Consider the following 23,576-nt stretch of genomic DNA (forward strand, 5'->3'; position numbering starts at 1 on the left):
ATGAAAGGCATAACCATGTCTACTTCTTCCTCCTCCTCCTCCTCCTCCTCCTCCTCTTCCTCCTCCTCCTCGTCTTCCTCCTCCTCCTCCTCTTCCTCCTCCTCCTCCTCCTCCTCCTCCTCCTCCTCCTCCTCCTCCTTCTTCTTCTTCTTCTTCTTCTTCTTCTTTTTAAAGAATTGTCAGGATTTTGGTTTGATTTGGTTTTTTATTTCAGTAACATACAAAATAATAGGTTTCTTTATGACATTTTCACACATGTGCTATTGTACTTTGCCTCCCTTTTCTCCCTCTGGGAACCCTACTTCAAATGTCTTTAAAATGTGACAGAAAAATACCATTAATAGTTTTTCAGTTCTATATATGATTTATGATGAAAATCTTAAGATTCAGTGTCTGTTTAAGTCAGGTATGTGAACATTGAAGAACAAGTTGTATGTTTATGGTCTGTGTTGTAGAATATTTTATGTAAATATTATGCTAATATTGAAAATAGAGACTCTTACCTTCAAAATAATAATTATATAAGCCGTGCAAGCCTGGACTGAGGAGTGTTACCTAGAGCCCACATAAAAGTAAGAAGAGAAAACCACTCCTCGGAGCTTTGCAGAATTGCTCTGGCATGTACCTTCCCCCCCCCCACCCCCCGCACACACACAGTAATAAAACAAGCAATGCTCTACAAGCATTGAATTTGCCAGCCTGTTAGACAGTACCAGCTACATTGCAGTTGCTACCTTCCATTGGCTCTGGGTGTGCTTCATCTAAGCAGGCTTGACGAGAAAGGTAGAGTTGGGTGAAGCTGTAGCTTATTTGAATGTACTTACTTCTAAGACCGAGTTTGAAGTGCTATCATGTTCAGAAGTATTGCAAAGGCTGTTTCTCAGCTATTTCTATAACACAAGTAATATCTGACCACATCATACTGCAGAAAAGAGGAGCAATTTTCTTCATGGTTTTTCTGATCCCTGACTATGCTGGATTGAAATGTTATTTTCAGATATTATCTCAGTTCTCTTTCATTTTTGGTCAAAACATGGTTACTGGTAAAATTGGTCACTGTGTTTGAACTGACCCTGCTCTCACGGAATGGTGCTTTAATAGCATATTACAAGCAGCCCAGGTAGCAAAGCTGCTCTGTTTGCCCTTACTGAAGGACTAAGGACAAATTAACCTGACCTACACTCTTTCCACATCTTAGAGTGTGGATGGCCTAAAAGGATTAGAGAAAAACTTTTGTTAGCACAGTTGTTCCATGGGTTGCATAGGCACACACAGATGTAATGGGATAAGTTGCTCAGGAAGGAAATGGTACCTTACTCTTTGCAATCCCATGTTGTTCCAGATCTTGTTCTTAATTGAGAACATTGCCATCTGTATCAAATTACTTTGCATTAATGCTCTTCATCTTTTAACTCATTTACATCAGCATGCACTAGCATTAACAGAAAAAAAAATGTTTGACTCTTCATTCTTCCCTGCTTACTCCTCATCTTTACAGGCCCTCATTGCAGCTTCTCTCTTCTTACAGGTCACTGAGTCAAGGCAGCACAAATTCCAACATGCTAGATGTTCAGGGAGGTGCTCACAAAAAAAGAGCGCGCCGTAGCTCACTGCTGAATGCCAAGAAGCTGTATGAAGATGCCCAAATGGCAAGGAAAGTGAAACAGTATCTTTCTAGTCTGGACATAGACACCGATGAGGAGAAGTTCCAGATGATGTCAGTGCAGTGGGAGCCTGCATATGGTACCTGTGAGTAGTTTTCCTTTGCATCACACTAAAATTAGTGCTGATTATTGTAAAGACGACGGCTATACTCCAACAGCCTGGTCTGTTCAGGAGACGCTGGATCCCATCGAGCCCTTACATAACTCTTCTGTAGGAGGGAGAAAAGGGAATAGTTCTTCCTTTAAAGGCGAGGTGGCACATTTTTGAGGCAGAGGCAGGTGGATCTCTGAATTTGAAGCCAGCCTGGTCTACAGAGTGAGTTCCAGGACAGGACTATACAGAGAAACCCTGACTCACAAAAAACAAAAGCAAAACAAAACAAAATTGGGGCTTTATAAATGAGGAGAGGGTACACAATCACTGGAGAGCTAGCTTGTTACTCTCACAGCACTAAGTTCAGTTTCCAGTACCCATATGGTATTTCACAACTGTCTGTAACACCAATTCCAGAAGACCTGATATCCTCTTCTAGACTCCATGGGCTTTACAAATACATGGAACACAAACATGCATGCAGACAGAACACCCATACACATAAAATAGAAATAAAATTTTTAAATTGGAACATTATAGAAAATACTGTTTGAGAACATTGTCATCTCTATATGAGAAGTGACAACTGTACTAGGCAAAAATCAGTTACCAACTTGAAAGCTTGGGAGGTTGGTTAAAACACTAGTAGTGACTCACCAATAAGATACAAGAGAAAGTAGATACATCCTAACACTGTGGAGATTTCCTCCTCACTACTGACACCTCTCATAGTTCACCTGCCCACTGCTACCCTGCTTAGTACATACTGTATCCCCAAGCACTGCCCTGACTAGTGCTACATTCTTTTAAATGCAGCCTTCAGAACAGGTGTCTCTGGGTTAAGAAAACTGAGCTACAGGAACTGAAGTGGAAAAAAAAAATCCACTTCCAAATTGGAAGTGAAATGTTATAAGAAGCGTAACAGAATTGCAAGTTTTCTCTTAACAGAAGGGAATGGTATTCTCCATGGATTGATCCAATAAATAAATAAGTTGGTACTTCTATAGTAATATAGTATACCGTCTGACTGGAACAGAGAAACAAATACTGGTTTCATAATGAATTTAAATTACTGGGTAAAGAGATTCATGCTATATATCCTATATTAGCAAGAGCCAGGAATAGTTGCATGTTAATCCCACTGGGTAAGAATAAGACCATTACCACAGTTTTTTAGCCAAATTTGAAGCAAGCTTCATTAAATACTGGCCAGGACAATGGAATTTCCGGAATTCCCAGAACATGGCTACAAATTGTGTTAGTCAGGTGTTCGTAAAGGCAAAACCCACAAGACTACATACTTCCTACTTCCTGTCTTCCTTTACTTGGGGCAAGCATACATCCTGATACACTTTCTATCAAGGTACCTCCCACCAATGTGTGGTCAAGCACTTCCTGTGCAGTTATAGGGCAAACAACCTTGTTTACCAAAGTGAAAACACATGGTTTCTTATCTTACATGAACAACAGCCCCCAGCATACCAGAAAGTTATCTGTCCTTGGGCAAGTGGGTTTATAAGGTAGAGGCAGTTTTGTTTTACAGATCTCTTAAGCACAGTAATTAAAATTTAGAACATTACTTTAGCCCTCACGAGTGTACTCTGGTGATTAACAGGACTTGAGAGACTGAAACAGGAGAATAGTATGTTCACAGCCAGCCTGGGCTACATAATGAAGACCTGGGCGTGGGGGCAGTATTAAGCTATACTTCTTTTTAAAAAAAAAAAAAAAAGCTAATGGAGTGTGCTTGCACTGACACTAATGGATGGAAGCAGAGTTTAAGTCTCATTTGTTTCCACTGTAAAAATGCTAGCTGTGGTGTTCCATACCTTAAATACCATCTCTCAAGAGGCAGATTCTGGGAGTTCCAGACCAATCTGGTCAACACAGTATGATCCAGGGCAGCCAGGAATACACAGTGAGACTTAGACTTTAAAAATAAAAAAATAAAAACCATGGAACTTTAACCAGAGTTAAGAAGATGTTGAAATATGTTCTGTCTCTTCTGATTCTTTCTGGTTTTTTAGTTCTGGACTTGCTTTGTAGACCTGCTTCTGCCTCCCCAAGTGCCAAGATTACAGGCTTGCACCACCGTGTCTGGCCTTTGATTTGAAGAAAGAATAAACAGTAGAAATTGAGATCATTCCATATGACAGCAATAACCTTAATAAATACTCTGTAAATATTATCCTTAGCTTAGTGTAGTGATACACACTTTAGTCCCAAAGGCCGGAGACAGAAGTTGGAGACCAGCCTGCACCGTTTTTGGTTTTTTTGTTTGTTTGGTTGGTTGGTTTTTGTTTTGTTTTGTTTTGATTTTTGAGACAATGTCTCACCATTTAGCTCTAGCTTTATTGTATTTTGGAACTCACTATGTAGACCTAGCTGACTTGGAACTCACAGTGTTCTCCTGCTTCTGAAAGTATTTTTTAAATATATTAGAAGATGCCAGGCACTGGTGGCAGACAGCTTTCTAAATTCAAGGCCAACCTGCTCTACAGAGTGAGTTCCAGTGCAGCTAAGACTAAAACAGACAATATTGTTTTTAAAATTACATGTATTATCTGTAGGCCCAGCTAGCAATCAATCAAGACACAGACACTTGTTATATTTTAAGATAGTCTTAGTTAACCTGGGGCAGGGCAGATATCAGTCCTCTAAATTGCCTCCCACAGTGGGGCAGGCATGGAAGTCCTGTCTCAATCCCATGCTGTCTGCTTCTAATAACCTCTATCAAGCCACCTCCCATCCACAATCCCAAATACTTGCTGGTGTTCTTCATCTGGGCTGGATTCTCCACCCACGCCGCGGGCCACATGCTTCTCCAGCTAACCCATGGCAACCTTCCTCTCTTCACTTCAGGTCTCCTTCTCCAGGTGGCGGTCCTTCTTCTTCCCAGAATTCCTCTCTCTAAGCCTCTCTCTATCTCCTGCCCTGTCCAGGTGGCATGGCTTTTTATTAAGCAAAAGGTAAATCACAGAGACAGTAAGCAGTAATTAGCATCAAAATACACCAGACCATCTCCCAACAAGACAAGCCCTGTTTAAAAAAAAAAGAAGAAGAAGAAAGAAAACAAAACCACAAAGCCTAGCACTAGAGGCTCAAGCAGAAAGATTATAAGCTTAAGGCCAGCCTGGGCTGTATATCAAGGCCCTGCCTCAAAATTTGAAACTTGCTATTTACTTCTGACAACAATCTCTGTAATGCATGTTGACTTCATGTTGTAATGAGATAATGGAGCATTGTTACAGTGGTGTTTCAGCTCATAATACAGCAAAAGAAATTCAGATACTAAGTATACATGAAGTGAACATTATACAGCCATTTTAATGTGTATTAGATAGAATTTTATTGCTAAAAAGTCTTTGGGCTGAGGTTGTAGTGTGGTGTGGTTGTCAAAGAGCTTGCCTAGCACATATGAATTCTGGGTTCTATGCCCAGTACTTATAGATCCCAGAATGGTGGTAAAATCAGGAGGATCAAAAATTCAAAGATCAGGCCGGGCGTGGTAGCACACGCCTTTCTTTAATCCCAGCACTCGGGAGGCAGAAACAGGCGGATCGCTGTGAGTTCGAGGCCAGCCTGGTCTACAAAGTGAGTCCAGGATGGCCAAGGCTACACAGAGAAACCCTGTCTCGAAAAAAAAAAAAAAAAAAAAAATCAAAGATCAGCTACATAGCTGAATATTAGGCCTGCCTTTGCAGCTATGTATGATCCTATCTCCAAAATAAATAACTGGAGACTGGAGAGGTGGCTCACTGGGTAAGAGCACTTGCTGCCCTTGCTGAGGACCTAGGTTCCCAGTATCCATACACCCTGGGACTGCTGTTTGTAACTCTAACCCCAGGGGATCCAGTGCCCTCTTTCAGCCTCTGCAGTCACTGCAAGCACACGCACATGCACACACACACACAAGCAAGGCACTTTTTTGTTTTCACACTGCTCACACAACATCATGCAAATTGCCTTTATTAGGAACTCACGGTTGAACAGGGGCCCTCAGCACACCAACACAGCCAAGGGCCTGTTCTCAGCTCCACTGAGGGCAGGCTGAGAGCTCAAACCGGCCCAGGTACATTCTAGGCCCTGAACTTGTAGAGCTCTCCAACTCCTCAGCAGGAACATGCAATGAACACTTTAGGACACTGCAAAGTCTACTGTGGAGCACAAGCTTTTGCAGTGCTGGGGAATCCCCAAGCTGTGCAAGCCTAGGGGTCTGTGCCACATTCAAGTACCAGAAGGTGTTGGGCCATGCTCCAAATATTTATTTAAAGAAGTGTTAACTGAAGACGTTTAAAAAAAAATAGATCTGAGCTAGAGAGATGGCTCAGAAGTTAAGAACACTGACTCTTCTTCCAGAGGTCCTGAGTTCAATTCCCAGCAACCACATAGTGGCTCACAACCATCTATAATGAGATCTTATTCCCTCCTCTGAACTGCAGGCATTATATGCAGGCAGAGCACTGTATACATAATAAATAAAATAAATGTATGTAGAGTTGGAGGGACCCTGGGGAACTCTTACTACTTACGGCTTGTCAAGAGTGATGGCAGCCATGTGAAAGTTCCATGAGACAAAGGTCTGAGTGTTAAAGCTAGGGGCCAATGCGCTCCCAGTTCTACAGAGCCCTGTTTCCTGGCTTTGAATTGTTGTCAGAGTTACTTTTTTTCCAGTAACTTTGTAGTTATTATCTACTGGTTTGTCTGATGTAGCAGCTGTTGACTTTTTCTACCCAGCCATGTACATACACGTCTGTCCGTTCTTCCTGTACCTTCCCTAGGTGTGTCTTCATTCATAACATTAAATCATGTTCTGTGATACTTGCTAATATTGAAATGAGTAAAACCAGGCTAAACTAGCCTTGAAAATGTATGTGAATAAATATTCCCTTCATTGGACTTATCTTTGTATGATTTCTTATGCATAATTGGGTTTTTTTGGGTTGTTTTTTTGTTTGTTTTTTTATGTTTCAGGTGTTACAATACTGCATTGTTGCTAACTACCATCTGGGTTTGAGTATCAACCCTTGTTGAAAACAGCTTTAATGCTTGTTTTTCTCCAAACGGTAGCAGTTAAAATGTCCAGTGAATGCGGGCGCAGTGGCTCTCGCCTGTGATCCCAGCCCTCAGCAGGCAGAGGCAGGTGGATCACTGTGAGTTGAAAGACAGCCTAGTCTACAAAGTGAGTCCAGGACAGCCAAGACTACACAGAGGAAACCCTGTCTGGGGGGGGAGGGGGGGAGATTTTTTAAAGTGTAAAAGAGTAAAACCCACCCATCCACCCACCAAAAAAAGTTGAAAAGAGATGTCAGTGAGTGAAGTAAAAATTTGATTTTATGCCAGAAATGATGACAGAATCAGAACCTTGGGTTCGATGTTTGCCATTTTACTAAGAGGAATTGATAAAGAGAAGTGGGTTTATTTATAGTTAAGGCCAGAACTGAGGAAGAAAAAAATACTTAGCTTCTCCTGCCCCATGCACTTATCTGAAGCAGTATTTTAATTGACAGATAAAATAAAACAAAGGCCAAGAAGGGTGCTTATGTAGATTCAGTGACCAGAACTATGAGGTGGTCAGCCGTCCCCAGGAAGGTTCCTCTCTACAGTGTCCTCCTAGTTCAGGACTTGAGCCTGTCCCTACTCCCAGCATGTTTCCTAGGGAGCGTTTCATATTCTTTAAGGGCTTTGTTGCTTTGGTGACTGCCTGTAATCCCAGCACTTGAGAGACTGAGACAAAAGGGTCATGGGTTTAAAAGCTACTGTGCTCTATCAGCTGTTCTCAGCTTGTGGGTCGAACAACCCTTTCACAGGGATCTCTTATCAGATATTTACATTACTGTTCATAACAGCAGCAAAATTACAGTTATGAACCAAAAACAAAATAATTTTATGGTTGGGGTTTCCCACAACATGAGGAGCTGTGTTAAAGGGTGGCAGCATTAGGAAGGTTGAGAACTGCTAGGCTACATACATACTGATTTTGAGGCCAGCCTGCACCCTGTAGTGAGACCTCTCAAATAAATAAATAAATAAATGAATGAATGAATGAATAAATAAATAAATAAATAGTTTCAAAAGAGAGGAAATGTGGGGGCTGGAGAGATGGCTCAGAGGTTATGAGCACTGACTGCTCTTCCAGAGGTCCTGAGTTCAATTCCCAGCAGCCACATAGTGGCTCACAACCATCTATAATGAGATCTGATGCCCTCTTCTGGCCTCCAGGTGTACATACAGGCCAAACATTGTATACATGATAAATAAATCTTTTTTTAAAAGAGAGAGGAAATGTGTTTCATATTTCTAACCAAAATATGGTAACATTTTCACAGTGAAAGCATGCATGCTGCCTATTTACAGCTGTGCTGGTACCAGTAAACATCTATCTGTTGCTTTTATCTTGGTGTTTGAAGCCTATGGGTGAAAACATCCTGGATAATTAACCAAAAGACTGAAAGGGCTGTCTGAGGAGGAATTTCTTTCCTTTGGACCATAATATTGACTTTAGGTGATGAAAGCAGCTTTTTTTTTTTTCCTCTCTCTTTCTATTCTCTCTGTTTGCACTGTGTTGGAGAAGACCCTGTGAGTGTATGAGAAAGTAGATCTGAAAGGTGCAAGAGGCAAGTGCTATAAGGTGATCCAACCAAGGCAAAGGCTGACTTGATGAAAACTGCTAGCGTGTGGGATTGAAGAGTGGCAAACATACATGGCAGAGGCTGTATTGATCATTGATGGCTTTACAGGCTTTGCTAGAGTCTCCTTCCTGAGAGCAGGGGGAGTGTGTGGGGTCTGTGGGGCATACAGAGAAGGAAGGTAGTAGGTGAGATTTCCATGTCAGTGCACTGTGCTGTCGTTGGAGAATGGCTGGAGGAATGCCGGAGTTGATCTAGTGAGACCGTCTCAGTCTGTATGATGAGAGAGTGTGAACTTGTCCTTGGCAGATAGATAATGGATTCAGGAATTTAAGACGCAGGCCGCTTATTCTTCAGCAACTTCAGAAAGATATATTATGCTTAAATTTCTTTAATTTTATTTTTTTTATATAAGCCATTACTTGTTGATGTTAATAGTCTTGCCTTAAAAATTTGCAGTTTCCTGACCCTTCTCTCTCACCTTGTAGTGACAAAGAACTTAACTGAAAAAAGGTCAGCCAAGTCATCTGAAATGTCTCCTGTGCCTTTGAGGTCAGTTGGCCAAACAGCTAAAGTCCACCTGCATCAGCCACACAGAGTGAGCCAGGTGCTTCAGGTGCCAGCAGTTAACTTGCACCCCATCAGGAAGAAAGGACAAGCCAAAGACCATATACTGAGTGAGTGCTCATAGCCCTACATTCATCTCACTCTTAATTCCAAAGCTAATGACAGGTAATTAGCTGTGTGCTGAGAAGAATATGGTCATTGTATCATGGGTCAAAAGGGTTTTGTTTTGATTCAACATGTTTTAAGTACTAGTGGTCAAATTTCTTTATTACGAAAATCTGTTTTAAATACTAGTGCAGGGATTTCTATATTATTAAAATCTGTGTATCAACAGAAATCTTATACAACTGTACATCTGGAATATACCAAATCTTAGGTAACACATCAGGCTAAAGTCCATTCTCCATTCAAAGATGTATTTCAAGTACTTCCTGCAGATGTAAACTACCAAAAGCTATGAGAATCAAATTGCTTTTTATGAAAAATACATATACACTGCTTTTTCATTAATGTTCCCTTCTGAAAACCTCATTAAGAGAAAAGAACATGTAAAACAGACAAAGGCTAGAGTGATGGTTTGGTGATTAAGAACACTGGCTGCAAAAAAATAAATTAAAAAAAAAAAAAGAACACTGGCTGCTCTTCCAGGGAGCCTGGGTTCAATTCCCTACATCCACATGATAGCTCACAACCATCTAACTCTCGTTCCAGGGGATCCAGCATCTCTCCTGGCCTCCATGGGTACCACACACATGTGATATACAGCCATACATGCAGTCACAACCCCACTACATATAATTCTTTTTTTCTTTTCTTGAGAGACAAGGTTTCTCTGTGTAGCCTTGGTTGTCCTGGAATCACTTTGTAGACCAGGCTGGCCTCGAACTCATTGAGAGCCACCTACCTCTGCCTCCCCATGTGTTAGGATTACAGGCATGTGCCATCCTGCCCAGCTATACACACAAAAATTTTAATTAAAAATAAATGTAGAAGCCAGACAGAGGTGGCACACACTTTTAATCCCATCACTTGGGAGGCAGAAGTAAGTAGATCTCTGTGAGTTTGAGGCCAGTCTGGTCTATAGCGTAAGTTCTAGGATAGCCAAGACTATACAGAGAAAAACACTGTCTTTTTAAAAAAAAAAAAAAAAAAAAAAGAATGAATGAAGGAAGGTAGAATGCTGGAGAGAAGGTTCAGCAGTTAAGAAGGTGTATTGACCTCATGAGAACCCAAGTTATATTCCCAGCAGCCACATCAGGTGGCTTTCAACTAACTGCCTGTAGCTTGAGTTCCAGAGGATCAAATGTCTCTGGCTTCCTTGGGCATCTGTAGGCTCTTGTTGATACCCATACCCAGACACATAATAAATTGATGTTTGTGGTTGGTTTTGGGGTTTTTTGGGTTTTGGTGTTTTGTTTTGTTTTGTTTTGTTTTGTTTTGTTTTAGGCAACAGTGCTAGAGAGATGACCCAGCAGTTAAGAGTACTTGCTGCTGTTTTAGAGGGATCTGAGTTTGGTTCCCAGCACCCATATAACGTCTCACAACTATCCATAACTCCAGTTCCAGTTCCAGGGGCTCCTTTTTTTTTTTTTTTTTTTTTACCTCTGTGGGCACCAGGAACACATGTGGTGCAGGCAAAACATTCATACACATAAAGTGATAAATAAATCTTTTTAAAGGGGTTTTAAACATAAAATACATAAGTGTAATCTGAAACTCTGTTTCCCTCATGGAGCCATATACAGATTATTGAAATCACTTTTATTTGTTGTCTTAACAGTATCTTTATGCCCACTTTCACATGGGAAGCTAAATTAGATTTGTTTCCAAGTATTATGAACATGGTCCATGCTTGATAAAAGTATGCAATTTTAATTTTATTTGATCTAAGATACAGAGTTGAATGAAAAATGGCCCGGCTGTCAGTCTAGTGTCATTATAGGCACAGATTGCTTCTCTATTATTTGTGTGCATTGAAAGAAGAAAGCAAGAGGAGCTTTTAGCAAAGGCAGGGGTAATGAGGGGCTTTTTGGGCTTGGTATCTGTAAGGAGCTACCAACGCTTTGGCCTATGGTATGCATGCATGTTAAGAGGCAGTAACTGGAAGTCAGGGCTGGGGATTTGACTTGGTAGTAGAGTGCTTGACTAGTGTCTGCAAAGCTCAGCTAAGTTCCCGGCAGCATGCGCACATGCACACACGCTGGAAGTTCGCTCTTAACATTTAGTGAGTTTCAGACATCATCCATCTTTATTAACTTTATATATTTACTTGGGCTTCATAATAGCCCTTTGAGGTGGTAATTGGGCCTCATTCTATACAGAATCTTATTATTTACACAGTGCCAGTACAGTGCCACTCTAGTAGTTGAGTGGAGGCTAGTTGGCTCTAAAATCCTTGCTTTTTCACCACCAGACTAAACAGCCTCCCAGGATAGAAGTAGAGTCATAAATATATTTAGTTTATAATGGTGCCAACACAGTCTGTCACTGAGAAACTACTAAAGACTTGAAGTCTTGAATGGTGTACACCCCTCAAACCCCAGCACTTAGGAGACTGAGGCAGGGGATTTCACATTGAGGATTAACTCAGGCAACAAATTTGAGACCAGCCTGAATGATCTAGTGATACTCTGTTAAGAGAGTGGAGACAAGGAATGGGAAAGAAGAGGGAGATACATATTGGTGGGGAGGTAAGAGAGACTGCTGGTATAAGTGCCTTTTTACCCAGTCTGCTGTTGCTGTACCAGCTCCTCAGCACAGTCACCCTTGCTCTGTGTTATGGGCAGTCCGTAGCTCAGTGACTTCCCAGAAACTATGCAAAAAATCAGTGAGCTGGTACCATTTGTGAATCTCACCTACACTCAGCAATCTGCTAGTGAGGACGGAACTTTCCAAGAATGTTTTGGGAGCTTCATATAATTTTCCTGTCTGTTGCTTACTTTTCTTCTGTAGTTTAAATTGAGTGCTCTTGAAAAGGGCTGTCCTGGCAGCCCTGCCGCCTGGAGTGTGTGCCCACAGCAAAGATGCACCTTAGGTGGTGACAGTGCCAACACTCCACACAGCTTCTGATACTCTTTGCTCTTCCTTGGAGGGGCCACCTCAGAGGGGAGAGCAGAGTTTGACCCTATATCTTCTCTCTTAAGATGGCAACCAGGTATGAATGTGGGTGTTAGGGCGCTATACTTGGACTGTTTAATTGATTTCTCTGTACCACAAAGAAAGTTGTCTTATTGATCTGGTCTGTACCAGCCAGCCGAGTTTGAGCAAATAACCAAGAGACAAGGCCTGTATGCCATTTCCCAGACACTTAGTCCCTGACTGTACTCACGTGTCTTGGTGACTGTACTAGCTATTGTTTATGGCTTTAGTGACTAGAGATTTAGACAGCTGTATACATCCTCATTGTAAAATGATATAGATTTGCTTGTTTGCCTGCTTTTTTATCTACCTACCTATCTACCTATCTATCTATTTATAGGTACAAGCTTACCTCAGAAAGGCTTGGGAACAACTGAGGAAGTGAGTGGTAAGAGACACACAGAAGACACTATTTCTGTGGCATCCTCTCTGCATTCTAGCCCTCCCGCATCTCCTCAGAGCTCCCCTCGCAAAGGTAAGGAGGGGCGCTTCCCGACACTTCTCCTCAGACCAAGCAGCACTTCAGCATGCTGTGCTTTCAGTCTAAACACAACTGGCAAAAAAGTGAAAATGCAAATGCATAGTTTTGAATTAATGTTTCACACTGAATTATTCAAATGTTTTTCAGGTGTTATCAAGTGACTAGAACTCCAGTAGTCAGGGCATAATTTTTAGCTGCTTTGAGAGAGAGGAAGCCTGGGTAGAAATGAGGACATAACTCACAGTTGCTTTGGTCTGTGCCAGTGCTCAATGCCTTCTTTGCAATTTCCTATATTTGAACATTTCTGGGGAGAATTTACAAATAATATTCTACAAGAAATTGTGTTTATATTGGTGTGATGGTGCACACCTGTAATCCTGGCACTTGGGAGGAGGAGACAGGGGGTCAGGAGGTCAGAGTCATCAATCAACTATATAATAGATTCAGAACCTGCAACACAGTTCAAAAAAAAAAAGTTGTGTGTGTCGGGGGGTGTTTGTTCAAGTGCAAAGAAACAAATGCTAGCTAAGTATGATGACATGCCCTTAACCCAGCACTCAGGCAGCAGAGACAGGCAGAGCTCTGTGTTCAAGGACAGCCTGGTCTACAGAGTGGGTTCCAAAATAGCCAGGGCTACATAGAGAAACCCTGTCTTGAAAAAAACTAAACAAAAAGAAAGAAAGGAATGAAGGAAATGAAACAACATATTTAGGTTGCTCTTTTTAGTTTTTTCTGCTTTTCTTATTTATGAGGATTTTAAATAATCTATGCCTTTGTGTGGCTTTTACACTGACGTAAAACCAGAGAAGAAGAGATGGCAATGCCTGTTCTTCACCGGCACTCTCATAAGTCAGTCTGCAGTTCTTCTCGGCTGACTGGGCCTATGAGATGCCACATGATGTTGACCACATGTTAGGCATGATCTTATCAAACAAAAAAACACCTGTTTTTTACTCTGGTCCTCCACACTCTGAGCCTTCAATAGAGAAAAGGGTATCCTAGTACTGGCCTCTTCATATGTAAAAGAAAATATAAAAATACCACTGTAAGTAACAACAGCAGAAGACCTTGCCTTGCTAGAGTTTTGTCAGTCCAGTTCATTCCCTGCCCAAGGTCTACGTTTCACTCTTCAGGATTTTTCTGGCTGCAGTGCAGTGATGTAACACCTGAGTTTGATATTCTGTCCCTGGCTACTTCTTGGTCACCATTCATGACTTGTTCATAAGGTCTAGAAAAGCCCTCTGTCTTAGGATCTGTGTATAAAGTTTAAAGGAAATGGTATTTCTATATGTGGTAAGTGATTAATAAATTCAAATGTCTCTTCCCTGCTGCTACCCCAGGGTGGCGAAGCTCACTTGCTCCCAACCTTTCTACCCTCAGGAGTGCTTCATGAAAAGCAAATAGGACATAGAAGGCATATATATGGTTGGTATATTCATAAAGCAGTTTCTGATACTGCTGAATCTCATCTTTTGTAAGGCACTCATTTTCACTTCATCTATATGAACTGACTATCCAGAATGCCTTCGTCAGATCTCTGCAAGTAGCAACCAAGCCTAATTAAGGCAGGTGGTCTGAATGTGCAGGGCCTGAGTGGAAACTAAGCACAGACAGCTCTGTCAGGAAGAAGCAGCGAGATCTGATTGTGCTTTGTGCTTCCTGTGACTTGGGAAGAATATCCCAACAAAAAAATCTACTTTCCCCCCCGCCCCCAAGACAGAGTTCTTCTATTACATAGCTGCCCTAGAACTTGCTATGTAGAGTAGGCTGGCCTCAAACTCACACTCACAGAGATCCACCTGCTCTGCCTCCCAGGTACTAGGATTAAAGGTATTTACTGGTAAAAGTAGGCCAAAATCTACTCTTGCCACTGGAGTAAATTCTTTTCTTAGTTTTCTTTCCATATGTGGCTGACACTTGACAATGATGTCTATAAGTGTGGGCCTGTCATCATTTTTAGAAGCTTTACGATTTCTCTTCAGAAACTATTCTTGGGCTGAGAGACTGCTAGACTCACAACCAAAAATAAAAGAAATTATTCTTAAATATTTCGAGACCCCAATAAGAGCCAGGCATAGTGGCACATACCTGTTGTACCAGCACTTGGCCAACTGAGGCAGGAGGACCTGACATGCGTTCTAGGTCATCCTGAGTCTATAGCAAGTTTGTGGTCACTTACAACTGCAGTGAGAACCTTCCAAAAAGAAAAGAAAAACACAGCCCCACCTTAGGACCTCTGTTCCCATAAATAGGTTCATGGTGGTGGCCTGTGACTGAACAACATTGTAGTAGAGATGCATTATTCATCTGTTCTCAGTTACTGTTAAACTTTGGAATTAGTTTTGTTCTCAGCACTAATAAAGGAAACCTACTTCATATTTTCATAAGGAAATTTTAAACAAGAACTTAAAAGCCAAGAGCTGGGGAGATACTCAGCCAATAAAACAACTACTATGCAAGTATAAGTACCTAGGCTTAACCCCCAGCTCCACGTAATCTCAAGTATGATAACACATTCATAATCCTAGGCCTGAGGAGGTGGGAGAGACAGATCAGGGAAAAGCACCACCTGTATTGTCCTCTGACCTCCACTGGGGCACCTACACAACTACATACACATACATTGTGTACACATGCACCCGCGCGCACACACGCACACGCGCACATACACTATGGAGAGTAAGCCAAACAATTTGAATATTGTCTTCCTTCATCTTGGAGCTTGGAGTCCCACATGCACCTGAAACGGGTGCTTTATAAAACTGTTGTTGCATCCTGTGTGTCCTATTTGTTTTTTACTGAGTTCTTTTTATTAAAATCTCCTGACAATTCTAAAACATTATTTATTTTAAAAATGGTTCTGATCACCCAATATTCTTGTCGTATTTATCTTTATTATTTTTACCAACATTTTTTTGTTTTTTTTTTGTTTGTTTGTTTGTTTGTTTTTTGTTATTGTCAGCTTGTTCTGAGTAAGGTAATATGTCTATCTTGTTTTGATTGATTTTTTTTTAAAAACTGTTACTATAGATAATGTCAAGATGATTAAGTTTTTAAATAGTGAAATGTTAATGTAAACCAAGTTGATTATGACTAGTTGAAAAGAATTAATTGACCATGTCAGGGTTTTTGCATCTCTCCTTCCAGTTGGCAGCATCCTATCTGATCACAGCATCCTGCTGCGTCTCTCAGGGTCTTCCTCGTCCCCTCCCCGTGAACCCAGCACCAAGATCAGTGGCCAGAGCTGCCCCGGAATAGGTGGGGTTTACTTGCAAAAGAAAATCCTTCAGATTACTGGGAGCACAGCCAAAAGAACAGACAGGACCAAGAAGGCCACTGAGGAGAATAGAGACAGGACAAGTTGTGAGAACACAACCAGGAAAAGAATGACATCCCCGTTTAGAAGATTTAGGGAAAGAACTCTTTCAAGGGAGAGACTAGTCAACAGCCAGAAAGAGGACACAGATCACAATCAAGCTACAAAGAGCTGTGAGAAAGTGAAAGATGTTGGAAGCAACATCACAGATGGGAAAGGGAGTGCCACCTGCGGCTGGAGTCGCCAAGGCCACAGCGCCGCGCTAAGCTGCTTCTGTACGCGGTTCAAGCGTAAAAGGAGAAAGACTCTCTGAAAAGTTCCCTATTTCATACTAGTGTTAAATTTGTTTTAAGTTATTAATGTAAACGTGGCTTGAATCCAGCCATCTGTCCGAGGTTGGGCAGACGATGTAGTAGACAACGTGAGCGTTTTATGAGCACTGTGCAGCCTCTAACAGCAGAGAAACACTGCTTTACTGTGCCTCACTTGTACATAGTTCTCTGACCACTGTGTTGAGTTAGTAAACTTTATCCACTTGTTTTCTGTACTTTGCTGTATTTTCTTCTGGTAGCAGCTGAGACTGAGTAAAATCATCAGAGAAAGTTTCTTTAGAAACCAGTGTTCAATTTCACGTTAAACTCCATTCAGAAGTCACTTCTGCCCTCTGTTTCAGAACCTGTTTGCCATCTTAGTACCTCAACTGTGGGGCAAACAAAGTGAGCCAAGAGGGCAGTTACCCCAGCAGATTCAAATTCATTTAGAAAGTTTAAGTGAAATTACCATGTCCCACCCTACATCTCAAAAATTTGAGTGCCAGATGTGTATGTAAGTTAATAAATTCTTAGTATTAGTTACATTTGAGAGATTCTGGTGTAGCAAACCTGAGGATAAAATTGATTTGAAATAGTGAGTCAAGTCTATTGAGTACAGTGAAAGAGAGTGATTCTCTTTGGAAATGGAAGGTTGACTGGTGAGTCTTCATTTGCCATACCCATTGTCCTTCTTAAATAATCATTTCATGGGCACTGGCGACAGGCAGTGATCCCAAACATGATACTGTGTGGGAAAAGTCAGAACCACTGGCTTGGCTTGGCCTACTGGGTTCTTAGCCCCATAAACTCAAGGGAAAACCACACATTTCTGGATCTTGATTTTTATGTGAACTGATTAATAGCACCTCTCAGGAATGGTGCTTTCACAGCCTTTTCCTTCAGTGAATTTACCCATGCCAAATCCTTAAGGCCTAAGGAGATCCAGGCACTTAGCTTGCTGTCCTCCATTTTGTGTTACTGAGGATTTGTAACATACAAGGGCCTCCATTTCTTCCTTAGCAATGTTTCTGGGAATTGTTCCAAAAGTCATGTGACCTGTCCAACCTCACTGCCCTTTGAACAAGAAGGTATTGTTGCTTCAGCTGGGGCACAGTGCTACACGCCTTTAATCCCAGCACTTGGGAGGCAGAGGTAGGTAGATCACTGTGAGTTCGAGGCCAGCCTGGTCTACAAAGCAAGCCCATGACAGCCAAGGCTATACAGAGAAACCCTGTCTTGGCGGGGAAAAAAGGAAAAAAAAAAAAAAAGGAAAGACCAGCCCCTTGTGGAACTGCTATGGTTTGAGGGAGGGGGTTGTTGTTGTTGTTATTTTGAAACCAAAGTATGGTTTCTTGCCATTAGACCACTTTGTACATTTAGCCATCATATATAGATGTGGTTTTAGGTCCTTCACCTTATTCTGTCCCTACTCTTTGATCCCTCCAGGATAGACAAGACCTCTGCAGCCATGCACTATGCAGTAAGATGCAGAAGATTGTAAAGTGGGGAGATGCTGTTTTCATTATACATTCTAATCTGTTCAGCTTTTTAATTCTTAACACAGTTAATCATGTCCAAAAATGAAACAATTTGTTTAAAAACTCTGAAACAGGGCTAGGAAGACCTTTCAGTGTGGGAGTATCCCACATACGGGTAACAAGTCATTGAGCTTTATATAGCCCTAGCATGGGGCAGGGTGATAGAGGTGGAAGATTCCTGGGCTCTCTGGCCAACTAGCCGAGCCAACTAATGAGTTACAGAGTCAGTATGAAACCATGTCTTAAAAATATAAGGAGAGCAGTTAAGGAAAACACCTTACATCAGCCTCTGACCGATACACATGTACACACGTGTACATACCCATGTGAACATGTATACCACTTGTGTGCACATGCACACAAAACCAGGACTGGAGCTCTCACTAGTAGAGCATTTGTCCTGAGTTGTATTCTTAGAATCACCAAACATAATTAATTGATTGAAAGTCCTCAACTTGGGAAAAGGCTTGGGTAGACTATCTGAGGTAAGTGTATGCACTTTAAAGATTTTCAGATACAGTTCTTTGGCTTCCATTCCTATCCCTTACACAGGGAGGGCATGGAGTATTTTATGTCAATCAAAGGAAGGGATACACAGTTTTTTAAAAGGTGGAAAACTGTACTGTGTGTACTTGTTAATGTTTATAATGTATTTGTTGCTCTTGTTTTATTTAATATTTGAAAGCATGTGAGCATGAGACTGAAATACTAGATCTTGACTTTTTTCCCTTCAGTGTGGAGTTCTGTGGGTGTGGTGTGGATGCTAGGTGAGTGGCTGTGTAGGGAAAGGTATGGATAAAATCGTCATCTTTATATCCTCATACAGGAAAACTGAGGTTTCCTGCTACTTAGGTTTTTGTTCCCTTTTTTCTTTTTCTTTTTGTTTTCTTTTGTTTGTTTGTTTGTTTTGTTTTTTGTTTGTTTGTTTTTTGTTTTTTGTCTCCCATGGCTGCCCCTACCTATATCCATATTTTGAAGTTTGACCAGTGGTGTGCTTTTCTCATTTAGGTTATACCCTCATGCCATCAGCTAAATGTGACAACTTGTCTGACTCCAGCCACAGTGAAATCTCCTCTCGGTCCAGCATTGTGAGCAACTGCTCTGTTGACTCCATGTCTGCAGCTGCACAGGATGAACGCTGTTCTGCCCACACCCTAGCAGTTCCTGAGCCCACAGGGGCATTGGAAAAGACAGATCACCCTTCAGGGATCACAGACCACAGTCAGCTTGCTCACGGGTAAACATCCATGTCTGTGTTCTTGTCTCAAAGGTAGAACCAGTATGCAGCACCCAGAGCCTGACTCACACTCTTCCCCCAGTAGCTCAGGTATTTACATACTGTGTTAAAAAAATGTGGTCACAGATATGCCCTTTGTATGTACTGAGTACAGAAACACTTACTACTTGAAAGATACATGGACACCCTTTTTCTATTGTTGTTGGGTTTTTGTTGTTTGTTTGTTTTGTTTTGTTTTTTGTGATTTGTTTTTCAAGACAGGGTGCCTGCCTGGCCTTAAACTCACAGAAACCTACCTGCTTCTGCCTCCTGTGTGCTGGGATTAAAGGTGTGTGCCACCACCACCCAGTGGATACCCTTTTTTTTTAATGTTCCTGAATTCTCTTTTTTCAAGTTACTTTCTGCCGTGTATCTTATGTGTGTGCTGTTAACTAGAGATGTGGCTCCTGACTGTTAGAGATTAGTCAGAAAGATTGTATCATATAGTAGACTTCCAGTCTAGCATGTATGTCTGGTACATTACAAGAGCTAGACAAGTAGGGCCAGCCCTTCGTCTTTATTCTCACGTATAGCCTTTTGACATTGAGACTATGTTTTCTTCCAAAAAGTTGACAGTGAAGAACAAGTACAATTGAGTCTCCCCCTTCCCTCCCCAAAAAATCATATTTAAAAACCTCACAGTATATTTATAAGCACATTTAATTTATATGCTTACAGATTTTGTATTGTGATATATTTGTAGCTATTTGTGCCAGCATGCATACTGCAGGTTGAACACAAATGAAACTGGTGCACACCTTTAATCCTGGCACTCAGGAGACAGAGGCAGGCGGATCTCGGTGAGTTTGAGGCCAGCCTGGTCTACAAAGTGAGTCCAGGACAGCCAAGGCCACACAGAGAAACCCTGTCTTAAAAAAAAAAAAAAAAGCCAGAAACTATCTCTGCCCCAGACTGTGAAGAAATAGACTGTTGGCTACATGTTTGGCCCTTGCTGTAAATGCTGGCATCTCTCTGTGCAGTAGGCACTTCAGGAGGTTGTTGACGATATACTCAGTTAACCTCAAATGTTTGTGAAAAAATAAAATATGGCTTCTCAGCTTAGACATGCTGAATTTTCCACATTGTGGGAGCAGTGGGTTTCCAAAGGTGTGTTTATTTCCATTTATTTCAGATTTCATCCTGCATTTTTATTTAAAGTCGGCCAAAATACTTCGGAAGAAACATTTCCTAGCTAAACATTCAGGTGTGCTCTGGGGAAATCTCCAGTACGCCACCAACTTACCTGTGCTCATCTGTATGTCTCCATTTTTAGGTGGATGCTGTCAAAGCCGTCTCTTATCAAGGGTATAGCCGTCTCATCTTCCCTGAGCAGTGAGGAGATGTCTCATGAGCACGTTGTGCTAGAAGCAGCGGACAGTGGTCGTGGCAGCTGGACATCCTGTTCCAGCAGCTCCCATGACAACTTCCAAAGCCTTCCAAACCCAAAAGGCTGGGACTCTCTGAACTCTTACAGACACACGCATTTAGATGACCCTATTGCCGAAGTTGAGCCCACTGACGGTGAGCCCTGTGCCTGCCCTAAGGGCTGCTCAAGAACTTGTGGCCAGTGCAGAGGCAGCCAGCTAAGGCAGAGTTGGGCCTCCTCCAGCCCACTCTCTGACACATGGGAACCAAACTATGGGACAATTAAGCGGAGAGTAGTGGAAGGTCCAGCCCCGGCAGAGGTGCCTGATGGGCTGGAGCTTAGGGACACCACTGACCCTGTTTATAAAACTGTCACTTCCAGTACAGACAAGGGCTTGATTGGTAAGTGCAAGTTTGTTTGTATTGCTGATGTTGAGGGATTATGTGTCCTCCTCCCCTTAAGGGGTGGGTGGGGAGCTGGTCGTGGGCTGTCATTACCAGATTTTATTACTTCTTTTTCACTCAACACTTCTTTTTCTCCTTCCACAATTTATTGCCCAAAATTCATGCCTTCTCAGGAGCTTTGTTTTTCCTCTGCCATACATGTCCTTCTACTTACATGAGCTGAGAAGGGAACTGACAGTGACATTAACAGAAAGCACACATAGCAAAAGCCAGGCTTGGTGCCACACACCTTTAATCCCAGCAGAGGCAGGTGGTTGCTGTGAGTTCGAGGCCAGCCTGGTCTACAAAGTGAGTCCAGGACAGCCAAGGCTACACAGAGAGACCATCTCGGAAAAACCAAGGGGGGAAAAAAGGAAACATGCATCGCTGTCTAATAAACATGAAACACACAGACACATAGGTAAAACCTTAGTGGAACATTTTCAAAAGGTCCAGAGGAGATATTCAAGCCACTGCAATGAAAAGGTGTATGAGCAGGAACGGGATGGTTAGGGACTGCTTACTTCTCAGATCCTTGTGGCTGCAGTGAGTGTGTTGGCATCACTGTAGACTATGCAGTAGTAAAACGTTGTTCTGACGATCTCATAAACCGCTGGGAACACAGTTGCTGTGTGCACATGACAGAAACAGCAAGTCCTCTTTTAGGCAGAGACATGCTGAGGTCCTGAAACCAACCCGGTAATAACGTAGGATTTAGCTTTACAAGGTTTACACTCAGGAGCTTTACACTCATTCTCAGGCACCACAAGATAGAGGGAGACAAGCGTTGCTGTGTACCTAGCCTGGTGCTTATCAGCAGGTGTCAGCTGACTTGTGGATTGCTGTCTAGTAAGTTTTGTGGTCAAGTTGTTTATTCCCTGAATTACATGAACTTACACATAATATTGGTACTCTCCGGTTATGTGAAGTGACTATCACATGTACTGACCTTGCAGTTCTTGGATTTGTTTAGTATACTTTGCCAGGTTTCTAGGAATATACAAGCCTATGTCCCTCTGAGTTAATTTTAAAGTCTTTCATTTCTTGGTGACATTGGGCAGATCTTCATTTTTCTCTTCTTGACACCTTTCCTGCTGCCATATTCAGTCATGCCCACTTGTCCTCTGTGGGAACAGAGGCCTGGCCCTGACCCTTACGTTACATTACTTGCAGGTTTTACAGGTAGAAGAATAGAAATCCAATGGACAAACTTACTGTCAGTGTGAAAATTACTTAATACTCCCAAAATCCGTTCTGCTTTTGTGTGTGTTGAGTGTCTTCTTAAATGTCCTTTGTGTAATCAACAGGTAGTGGAAGGGTCTTCACTCCTCTCTTCCTTGTTCTGATGCTTCTCGAAGCTTCATCCTATTCCAGCGGCTCATTATGTACTTAACAAAAAGAAAAGTAACCATTGTTCTTTTGGGGGGTGCGGGGGAGGAATAGAGTTTCTCTGTGTAGCCTCGGCTCTCCTGGTTTCACTTTTGTAGACCAAGCTGGCCTTGAACTCACAGCATCTGCCTGCCACTGCTCCCCACTTGCTGGGATTAAAGGCGTGCGTCACCATGCCCGCTGTTACCATTATTCTTAATGTCATATTTCCTAAACTTGAGTTTTTATCTATACTTTAGTTAGAAAACAGAAGTTAGAAGTAGGATCCCAAGCCAGGTGTGGTATCTGCCTTTAATCCCAACTCCAGGAGGCAGAGGCAGAGGATCTCTGTGGGTTTCAGGTCTGCCAGGGCTATGTAGAGACCTTGTCTCAAAAGAAAACTATGATCCCAAAGGGAATTAGTGCATGCCTTAACTGAGAATGTGTCTGCACCTAGCACGAAAAGATGGTCCCTGTGATCTGTATCACAGTATCACAGAAGATACTTTTCAGCCAACAGAAGTGTGTCTGTGACTGGTCATCTTCCTGCTTGAGGGTTTGGTTGAGCTGTTGGGCTTGAAGGCCTAAGGAGGAGTGTCCCGTCACTCTTCTGCTTCGTGGAGCTGTTTGTGGAGCTTTCTTAAACTATCCAATAGGTTTAAATATTAGTGTTCATAAGATCATTTTTAGTTTGCTATCATTGTATTTAAATGTATTTCTTTTGTCTGTTTTTAAGTTATATTTTTGCCATTGTAATGTTCAGTGTGGGGTTCTCTTTCCTTTGTTTCTTATGTTTTTCCATTAACATTTCCACTGCTTATTTTTTCACACCAGTGTACTGTGTCACCTCACCCAAGAAAGGTGATAGGTATAGGGAGCCACCTCCCACTCCTCCAGGATATCTGGGAATTTCTTTAGCGGACCTAAAGGAAGGACCCCACCCGCATCTAAAACCTCCAGACTATAGCGTGGCAGTGCAGAGGTCAAAGATGATGTTTAACAGCCTGTCTAGACTGACGTCAGCTCCTCCCAGTAGCCACACCTCGACCTGGGTTCCCTCGAAGATTGGATCCCAGCCTCACAGGCATAGTTTGCAGCCGTCCCATCCCACACTAGCAGATGTGGCGGATGCAGATAGCGAAGCAGATGGTATGTTAACAAGCTGTCTCAAGGACTCGTAAGGTGTATTGTAGAACACAAATGTGTCTTCTCTCTGGTATCTGATAATTTGTAATGTTTTCTAATCTCTTTAAATGTGTTTTTTAAAAAGTAAGGGCTGGGGACTGGAGATGGCTCGGTGGTTAAGAGCACCAGCAAGCTCTTCCGGAGGACCTTGGTTCAATCCCCAGCAGTCACATTGGCAGCTCATAACTGTCTGTAACAGT

The 23,576-nt window shown here is 42.1% G+C and overlaps 1 protein-coding gene across 10 annotated transcripts in view; it reads left to right on the forward strand.

The window, feature by feature from the left end:
• The window catches only part of Rapgef6 (Rap guanine nucleotide exchange factor 6), a 179,759-nt gene that overhangs the window by 153,827 nt on the left and 2,356 nt on the right, over positions 1–23,576 (forward strand). For 4 of the 10 annotated variants that reach the window (XM_051168145.1, XM_051168148.1, XM_051168147.1 and 1 more), the window contains 2 exons: positions 1,529–1,749; positions 8,876–9,093. In XM_051168145.1, coding sequence (XP_051024102.1) covers positions 1,529–1,749; positions 8,876–9,078 — 424 coding nt within the window. In that variant the 3' untranslated portion in view covers positions 9,079–9,093. Of the gene's footprint in view, positions 1–1,528; positions 1,750–8,875; positions 9,094–12,432; positions 12,568–15,720; positions 16,346–18,746; positions 18,976–20,287; positions 20,782–23,025; positions 23,341–23,576 lie in introns of those variants that run through there. The other 6 variants (XM_051168151.1, XM_051168150.1, XM_051168153.1 and 3 more) reach the window with 3 other exon arrangements.

The sequence above is a fragment of the Acomys russatus genome, chromosome 25 (genome assembly GCF_903995435.1).
Source record: "Acomys russatus chromosome 25, mAcoRus1.1, whole genome shotgun sequence".
Lineage (NCBI taxonomy): Eukaryota > Metazoa > Chordata > Mammalia > Rodentia > Muridae > Acomys > Acomys russatus.